A 10,079-nucleotide genomic window follows, 5' to 3' on the forward strand; every position below is an offset into this window, starting at 1 on the left:
TGGTCCCTTTTGAACATTCTGTTGACACTAAGTAATGTTGCAACTACATGTCAACAAACTCTCATAAGAGTATTAGTAGACTGTCTGCTTCATATCTATTAACTCATTATTGTGTTGGTCTCCCAACAGATATTCTCCTGACTATAAGTAACTTTGCAAGAACATGTCAACTTAATCTAACCCTAACCCTACCAGTCAACTAATACACTACTAACACTCTAATGAGAGTCAGTAGAAATGTAGGTGCAGTGTTACTTATAGTCAACAGAATGTGTTAAAGGGACCATCAAAATAATTTGAAACCAAAACAGTTTCTTCCATCTTAGATGTACATCTAAATTGAAATCTAATTGAATCCTCTCTTTTGAGGACATGGAGAAAGTTGTACATGCTTTAGTATGATCTAGTTTGGATTACAGTAATGCATTGTATCTGAGTGTGAGTCAGGCCTCTCTCTTGTCTGCAGCTTGTTCAAAATTCAGCAGCTAGGCTTTTACAGGGGTTAAAGCAAAAAAAAAAGAACATTTTGTCCTCAGCCAAACCCTGATCCACAGCCAGACCGGTCACACACCAAGTTTAAGAGTCGTGTTTTTCTTCTTGTAATCAGGAGCGCTTGTCCTCCTAATTTAAAAAAATTAGGAGAACCTTCTGATCAATAATCAAAAATTCTGATCAAAAATTAGCCTTAATACGAGGTGACATTTAACTCCTTAAAGTGACTTACAGGGGTATTTTCTTTTTACCTTTGCAATGGCATCATTTTCATCTATGTCAAATTTAAAAAAATTTAAAATTTCTATTTAAAATAATACAATAAGTAGTAGAATAAGACAAATAAGTTACCAATCATATGAAATTAGTATTAATAAAAAATTTATTTGTACTACAGAGGTGGCACAGAAGAACACAAAAGTGGCTTGTAGGTACATTTTCAGACGTTTAATGAGGCTCAGAGGTGGCATGAGTGCAATTAAATTCATAGATTCATTTGAAACTAAAAATGAAACTGAAACCGCCAGCAGGCGGCAGCAAGTCACTGATTTTAGCACTGAGTCATTCAATTGATTCGTTCGAACGGCTTAATTGTCTTTACGTCTTTATGAATGAGTAATCATGAATCACTGACTCACCAGATCTGTTCAAAAACGCACTTTCATTCATGAATGAAACACCGCTGTGTTTGCTTTTAGAGATGCGCAGCGGCTCAGCTGTTACTTTATTTGGAACTATTTTAGTTGATGATATAGAGCAAAATCATGCAGTACTTGTTTATTGATCTGTTGTATTAAATCAATATCACATTTGCAAACTCCCTTAAATAACAATATGTAATTTAAAAAACCGATGAGCTAGTGCACGATAATGTTAGCTAATTAAATTTTAATGAATTAAATTCTATTTTGTTTGCTAGAATTCATTCGATCGTCTTTTTCAACGAGTGATTGCTGTTGAATCAAAGGAGTCGGACTGCACTGGTGGCGCCATAAACATCTATACGAGTGACTCTGTCTGATTCGATTCACTTAACGGTTCAAATGAGTCATTTGTTTGTGAATCAAACTGAGCACGCTGTTATAGCATTACACCTGCTAAGACAATTCAATATGTGCAATCTGAATTTAATAATAATATTTATTTTGTCGTGTGGGAAACTCTGACAGAGAAAAAGATTATAGATACGTTAAGTAAGAGAAAGCCGTAAAATGTAAGTGCATCATCTTTTGTTCTTGGATGGAGGCCTAATCTGTCTGCTGCACTTGAGGTTCAGTAATCTGACATCCTTTTTTTTATTTTTTATTTTTTACAGAAATTCTGAGCTGCTGCATGAACATTAATCAAACATATAAGGTGCGAATTCTGGGTCTGGTCCTAATGATTGTAAAAAAAAAAACTAATGCTTAAGATTTAATAATTACCTTACAATATATATTTATACATATATTTCAAGGATGCAATTTGGAAAAGCTAATGCTGCTGAAATAGAGGTCAAGGGTCGATGAAGAGGTGGCTCCAGCTGATCAAAAGGGTGGACTTCAGGAGGCAGACACACTCTGTGAGTTTAAAAGACCATCTCTTTAATCTTCCATACACATGACACAATATCACATCTCTATAATTCAAATCTCTTAAAGGATTTTCATGCTGCACCAATCAGTGTAAGCAGCAACACTTCCCATAATATCTAATGTACTTGTTAATTTGTAAGAAGAATGACATCGATGCTTATATTAGTCGCTTATATACTGTCTCACCCTTATCTCTGGGTTACAGTAATCAGCTGATCCAGTCGGTATCCAGACCAGACGGTGGACCTGCACCCAGGAACAACCACAACACATCCCTGACTGTCAGCGGAGACCATGTCAGCTAGATGACAGATCCCTGTGAAGACCTCACTGATGACCCCAGCACAGATCCTCAGCAAAGACTACGAGAACCAGACAAGCCCTCTGCACAGACCCTATTTACCAGCTTCACCTGCTGGCGTGATATTACTTCATGCAGAAGAAGTTGAATGAAATATTCTGAATGATATCAATCCACAATCTGACTTGTGACGCAGCCTGGAATAATCACACCACGTTCATTCGTTTGGCCAGACGAGACTGTTTCCTGACTGAGCCGGGTCTTGTTTGGGTTCCTTGTCACTGTTGCCTTTTGCCTTGCTTAGTTGAAGACACCTAATATTCAGAAATATTATTGACTTGACTGCACTGACACCATTTGATAAGAACTGAACTGAATTATGACACGTAATGTTTTATATATGAAGAGTTTATTTGCAAAAACAGATGTTTTTATTGTGTTAGTTAGCAAGTATTTATTCGTTATTTTTTACCTAATCAAAATAAACTGACTGCAGTTTGATTGAGATGAATTGGAATGCACAACTTGGAATGCAATAACTTTTGGAATGAAAAGTTATCTGTTTTTGCAAATGGACTCTTCATATACAGTATATATATATATATACAGTAAATATAATTTACTTGTTAATTTGTGGTTTAAAAAGTGTGTTAATGTTTTATACTGTAGTGCATTTGTTCATTGTTAATATACATTTATATTAAAGTATTTGGTAATTTTATAATTAAAGCCTTTTTAATGTTTTTAAATGGTTGTATGTGTGAATTACATTTAGCAGTTTCTGGGCCACATTTGGGCCGGGGACCAAGCCGAGTCTCAGCCAGATCTGGCTTAAAGTGTCTGGGCCAGACCTGGGCCACATAAAATAATAGAAGTCACTCTACAGCAGAGGGGGGGGCAAACTACGGCCCGCTGAATACTTTCATCCCGCGAGGGAGTTTTTAAAAATGCTACATTTGAGTAAAGGTTTTGGTTCAGAATTACTAATTTGATGCAATACAAGCGAACGCCATTTGATGGCAGTATAGCACGCGGTACAGTTAGCGCCTACAGTAGAATTAGAATGCACTCAGTAGTAACTCAGACGTTAATGAGTGAAAATGAGTGTGGCGAAAAGAAGAAAAGTGGACTCTGAATGTCGTGTGTTCAAGGAAGAATGGACAACAAAATATTTCTTCACCAATATTGGACAGAAGGCGGTATGTCTAATATGCCAAGAAAGTATTGCGGTTTTTTAAGACTACAACCTCAGTCGTCATTTTTCAAGCAAGCATTCGTATTATGCTGTCAACCTGTCAACTGCAGAAAAGGCAAACAAGGCTTTAAAACTTGCCACAAACTTAAAAGCCCAGCAAACAGTGCTCTATTCAAGAATCTGTAACGAAAGCTAGTTATGTAGTGGCACATAAAATTGCAAAGCACAGCAAGCCTTTTTTTGGATGGGGAATTTGTGAAAGACTGTATGGTGGAGACTGCTGACATACTTTGTCCTGGTTCTAAAAGTCAGTTTGAGAAAATTAGCTTATCGCGGAGAACAATTACCAGGCGCGTGGAAGTAATTGCAGAGTAATTTCAGTCTTTTTTCCGTCGCACTTGATGAAAGCCTTGTGTAAAAGTGTGTTGAAGCTAGAAAATGTTGTCAAAGTGGTCGTGAAGCTTGTCAATTTTATACGGGTAAGCCCAACAAACACATTTACGTTGTGGCAACGTCGCTGCCACGTTCCATTTTTACTGTGGCAACGTTGCCGTCTACGTGCTCGCGACATTGTAGCAACGTTGAATTGTAAGACGCGAAAGGTCTGTAGCAACGTTGTTGCGCGACATTCAGCAACTGCGAGACGACGTTCCGACCACATTTATTTTTATGCCAGATTATAAATATTATATTACCTTTTCTGCGTCTTATTTTTTTATGTATTTATTTTTTGGTGGTCAATCTCTTAATAATCATACACAAGATGAATATGTAACACTTTTTTAAATACTGTTAATCATTAATTGTTATTTTTAATGTAAAACCAGCTATGAAATTTTAAAGAGGAAAAATGCCATACAAATTCATATAATCCAACTTTATTAAAACATTGCATACATATAATTACACTACCAAAACATACATTTGAAGAAAAAAAGCCCATTAATATAGAGTATATTAATTATATTAAGCTCAAATATAACAGACTACAAATAAAAAAGCATATAAAGAGCATTTGAGAACATTTGTTGAACAAAAGAAAAGCAGCTGAAACAGTCATCAAGGCACCAGCTGATGAGGACGACTCGGGACTGGAGAACACGGCGGACAGGGGAGAGCAGACGAGAAGGTCGGTAGACAGTCCAATAAAGATAAACAAATCCAGTGGGAAAGGGCAAGCGCAGAAACCAGTCGCCAGGCACAAGTCAAAACCATGCAGACAGTCCGGGGACAGAGAATGATGGGTGGCAGGCACAGGTAAAACTGGGCAGAGAACAAGACGGAGCAAAATCAAATAGTAAGCCTCCAATGTAGGAGGACACAAATAGGATCTTGATACGACAGGACAGGCCACATGTCTAGCATAAGCAGACAGAAGAAAATTATTTAAAACGAAAATAGTACAAACGAAACAGAGCACATAGCAGAGATATGGATAAAACTTTACAATATGGTGACACTATTAATTCATGCTTAACTAATGCACAGATAGTCATGAGTTAATGTATAACTCATGAAGAACAACCATTTATTAATAATTACTGCATCAGCAACAAATGAACATTCTATATGATTCATAGATTAAGTAATCAATAAATTGTTATTATCCAGTTGTCTGCTTTAATTAATCATTAGCTAATGATTTGCATGGGTATCATTATGTTGTGACTTTACTTGTTGAGGCACATGACTAATTCAAAATCTATAACCACAATGACATATTACTTAACAATCAGTTAATAGTTCTATTGCCTCAAGTAAAGTCATAATGGTAACACTTTATTTTAGGGTCTCTCAACTAGTTGCTTATAAGCATGCATATTACTACAATATACGCCATTTATTAGTAGTAATGATTAATGCCTCATTCTACATGGCCTTATTCTACATCCCTAATCCTACCCAATACCTAAACTTAACAACTACCTTACTTACTATTAATAGGCAGCCAATTAGGAATTTATTGAGGGAAAAGTCGTAGTTAATAGTGAATAAGTGTTCCCTATTCTAAAGTGTTACCGTCATGACATAATGATACTCATGCAAATTATTAGCTAATGATTAATTGAAGCAGACAACTGGAAGTTGAAAGGCATGGCTTCGACCCAATGTGGTAATTAACATATGAATTTACACTGTTAGTTAATATAATATGTCATTAGGGAATTAATACTTTATGACACATGTAACTATAACAATTTATTGATTACTTAATCTATGAATCATATAGAATGTTCATTTGTTGCTGATGCAGTAATCATTGGTTTAGTTCATCATGAGTTATACTTTAACTCATGATTATCTGTGCTTTAGTTAAGCAGTATTTAATGCATATTTGTGCACCCATATTGTAAAGTGTTACCGAGAAATGAAAGGAAAGAAGAAACATATCCGCAATCAGAGCGCAGCCAATAGAAAAAGTTAGAAAAGAGAGACAAAGATCAAACCTGACTCCTGAGAGAAACATCACATTAGCGTGGTCTTTTCAGACTTAAAAAAAAAGTTTTTATTTTTTTTTTATTTTAGGTCCATATTTTAACATGGTAGTACAGATATGAAAGAAAAAGATGTAGGGTGACATAAGCCAGGTTTGAGCTCCAGTCATACGTACAGAAATGCTAGGCTACTTTACCCATAAGGCTGAGTCTCTGAATACTTACTTAAAATTATGAGAAGAGGTCCAATGAGCCATCTTGTAAATGTGGAGTAACTGATCGCTGTAAAATTAAATGTCAGACTTAGTGTCATGTCAATATCATCTGTACAGAACATTAAAGCAATATTAAAAATCTCACACTCGGTTTTTAGTTTGGATTCATTTAGTGTATATTAAAAACATTGATTTGCACTTAACTGTAGCCTTGAGACTTTGAGGGAAGAAAAAAAAAAAAAAAGTACTTAACCAGGGCTGGACAGTAATAATAAAATATCCCTCTTGGAGCATATCCTCGAAAAGGATATATGTCATAATTGAAAGTAAAAAGTTGAAATATTGTATATGTAACAATATATTGGACGCATGCACATCTAAAGTGACCTCACTGCTGTCAGGTAGGAAAAAACAAACAAAAAACACTCATTGCTCTTGACTGATTAACTTTTGTAGCTGTAATGATTCATCTATATTTAATTTAAACAGTGAAGAATATGCAATGTTATTACATTTGATTATTCAATTTCTGTACCTGATCACCTACAAACCTAAAGCAGTGTTTAATAAGTATCTTTGTTCTATTTATTTATTGTGCTATTGTTTGTAATTTGTTAATTTGTTTCACTTATATTTACCTTATATTTAACTAGTATCTTAATTTTTGCCATAAGTTTATTTATGAGAATACAAGATAACAAGGATACAAAACAACAATAAAAACAGCCATTATATTTTTGTGGCAGGGCCAGTGAAAATGTTGTCTGGGCAAGAAAAAAAGTATAACATATTATATATACACATATTGTCAGTAATATAATTCATTGTAAAAATACTCACATTAGCCTTTCTCCTAACCAGACCTGGTGCATGTTTAAGGGTCTCTGCAATCTGGCTTTCAGCATCCATGCTAGTAGACCCAGGTTGTGATTTCATTATTGCCCCTAAATGGTTTAAGTAAAGTTTTTAGAGATGAACAAGTATACTTTACATTTGAACAAACAGGTATTCATCCCATTTCTATTGGCAATCATGTAGAATTATGTCACTGTAATGCAATACCTCTTGATATTAAATATATGATAATTGAAAATGCAATAGAACGTATACAATAAAATATATGCAGACACTGTTGATTTTTTTTATACTTATTAGAACTCGATAAACTGAGAGTTCTTCAAGTCTCCTCTTCCCCTTCCTTCCTTTGAGGCTAAAGCGTGACCAAACTTCTGAGGAAGTGATTTTTCTCATGATTCGCCGCACTGTCTCTCCATAGTTTGGTCCTCCAATTGTAGAAAGGTATTTAACCTGAATTTAATATAAATGGAATTGTCAAATCCTATGCATACACACAGAATAGTTGAGCTGCAAATAAGAATGTGAAATTCTTAACTGTTTTTTTTTGGAGCTCTTCGTCCACCCTCAGCTTATCCTCAAAGGAGAGCAAGTCAGGTAACTGACCAATAGATGGGATCGGGTTCTCTGGCCCTGTGTCTTCCTCTCTTGTCTGCAGTAGCCGCCAAGCAAGAGAGAATGCTCTTCCTGTTTTGCAATTACTTTATCCAGTTTTATAAGGACATTTAATTGAAAATCTGTAATATAATATCAGTTTGTAAGAACTTCTGTTGGTTTGATATTTTATATATAAAAAAAACTTATACATAAAGGTTTATATGAAATATAAAACCTCTTAGAAATATTATGGAGTTATTAATATTACTTACTGTTATTTGATGTACAATTTTGCCCATTTTAATTGAAGTCATCTGAAAATCAAGCAAGTAAAAAGAAAAATCAAACACATACAGTACACATACAAAGAATATTAGCTTAAAAGGCTACTCCACTCAAAAATGAGAATCTGTGGTTTGTTAATTATCTTTGTCTTTTATTTAATTTACAAAAGTACAAAGAAAATACTTACAATGCTTTCACTGACCAATGTAAAAACAAATTGATTTTAATTTTCACAAATTGATTTTATTGCATTTTACAAAACGTCCCCATTTCAGATTGGATTTGTACATCTGGGATGTCGTGAGATTGAGTAAATAATGGGAAAATTGTAATTTTTGGATGCAGTACCCGATTTAACATTACTTACAATTTTGTCTTTGAGTATCTGTCCAGCTTCCATTGCCACTGGCTGTCCAGGCTGATTCTAGGCAAAAAAAAAAAGAAGTAAAATTTGTATGCAAAACTTCACAATAGCACTTCATAAATTTTGAGGTTTTCAAAATAGACTCAAAGCCACTAGTGCTCTATCATGATCAAATTTTGCATCAAAGATAAGTAACATACTATGTTGGTGTTGATCCCCATTTGAATTATGTTCATGACTCCATTCTTGCATTCTTGGTGCTACAAAAGATACATTATTGTGATTCTCTCATATAAACAATATTTAAATACATCTCTTTTAAGTTCGATAAGACAAATGCTGCTTTCACACATTAAACACGGTAACTGCTGTAAAACCAGTGGCGATCCTAGACTTCCTGATAAAACCAGCTTTCCAGTATAAACCAGGAATTGTCTAAGCTCTGTAGCCTTCCACCTTTCCAGGTGTCTCAGACTTCTTGGTTTTCTAGCAAAACAAGAAGGAATGCATTGCTGAAGATCAATAAGCCTTGCACTCACCACATCTACTTGACCAATGGAGATCATGGTTTGTCTACTACGTCCCTTTTCTCCTCTTGTCCAAATTGTCAACAATTTCTTCATAACACCAAGACATGCCTGGTGCATGTAATCAATGGGAATCTGGCCAGCCATATCAATTGGTAACTCTGTCAAAGGTGTTCTTCCTTTATGGTGTTCTGGTTGGGTTTGAGCTCTAAATGAATGATCTGTTCTTACTTCAAACCCATCAACTTCTTGATAAGTCATTCTTCCTTCCCAGAATCCTTTTTGTTCACATCTGTCACAACCATAATATGCAGAAAATGACTTGGTGTTTTTCACCATTGCTTTGGCTGGTGCATCACATACAATACAGCTTAGCTTGACTTCAATGATCCTTCCATCAAATGTAAGACCACTTTCTAGTAATTGTTTTATTTCTGTAACAGCATCCTCAAGAAATGTAAGATCTAATGGTCTTTGAGATCCCAGTGTCAGTGTTACAGGAAATACAATCACTGGTTCGAGATGAATGGAGCACAACACAGGCCACATTGACAATGATGAACTTTTGAAGAGTGGAAGTCCATCAACATTTAAAGAAATCTCCAGAGAATGTATTCTTGAAGTCACCTCACAAGGATATCTTTTCAACACTTTCTCAATTTCTTCAGAAAATGAGAGATGAATATACTGCATTCCAGATTTATTCTGAATATCAACTGCTCGCATCGTCTTCAAAAGTGTGCGTGCTGTAGCAGGCAATGTGTCATGTCCTTGTGAATGCAGGACTTTTAAGAGGTCATCTAAAGCACATTGTCGGATTTGGTGTTTGTTGGCCCAAACAATGAGGTCTTCTCTCAAAGAATGTGTTTCACGATCCTCCTCAGAGAGTGACAAATATGTGTCACAATCTGAAGAGAACTCAGAGCTTTCATCTGTGCTGAATGTTTCCTCTTGGTTTAAGGATATATTTCCTCTCTCTTAAAGAACAAGCTGTGCTACACTCTGAAATTGATCTTGCAGAGGATGAACAATGTTGTAAGGGTTCTTGAAGTACAGGAAAAATATCACTATATTTGTTTTTGGCCTGATTTTGGTGACAATTAGAAAGAATCTTGTTGGCTGCTCTCCAGCGTCTCATATATTCTCTCCTGCCAACTTTTCTTTTGTTTTCCATTCTTAAAGATAAGACATTAATGGAATTTTAATAGACCCCATGTAATTGTTTAATAGAAAAGACTT

General features: G+C 35.2%; 1 protein-coding gene and 1 long non-coding RNA gene across 2 annotated transcripts; both read right to left on the minus strand.

Moving 5' to 3' along the window:
* Positions 1-4,611: 4,611 nt before the first annotated feature.
* LOC131537267 (uncharacterized) lies at positions 4,612-7,791 on the minus strand. Its single transcript, XR_009270227.1, has 4 exons — positions 7,606-7,791; positions 7,053-7,520; positions 6,223-6,279; positions 4,612-4,825 (listed from the first exon to the last, which is right to left on the minus strand). It is a non-coding gene; the product is annotated as an uncharacterized LOC131537267 (long non-coding RNA).
* A 166-nt stretch (positions 7,792-7,957) lies between these two features.
* Positions 7,958-9,759, minus strand: LOC131537206 (uncharacterized). Its single transcript, XM_058770508.1, has 2 exons — positions 8,317-9,759; positions 7,958-7,978 (listed from the first exon to the last, which is right to left on the minus strand). The coding sequence occupies exon 1, from the start codon at positions 9,564-9,566 to the stop codon at positions 8,574-8,576; it is 993 nt and encodes a 330-aa protein (XP_058626491.1). The 5' UTR covers positions 9,567-9,759; the 3' UTR covers positions 7,958-7,978; positions 8,317-8,573.
* Positions 9,760-10,079: the final 320 nt, after the last annotated feature.

This window comes from Onychostoma macrolepis, chromosome 03, assembly GCF_012432095.1.
Source record: "Onychostoma macrolepis isolate SWU-2019 chromosome 03, ASM1243209v1, whole genome shotgun sequence".
NCBI lineage: Eukaryota > Metazoa > Chordata > Actinopteri > Cypriniformes > Cyprinidae > Onychostoma > Onychostoma macrolepis.

Bases quoted from the DNA above. Each gene is read 5' to 3' on its own strand.
- LOC131537206 (XM_058770508.1), bottom strand. From the start codon at position 9,566: ATGCGAGCAGTTGATATTCAGAATAAATCTGGAATGCAGTATATTCAT.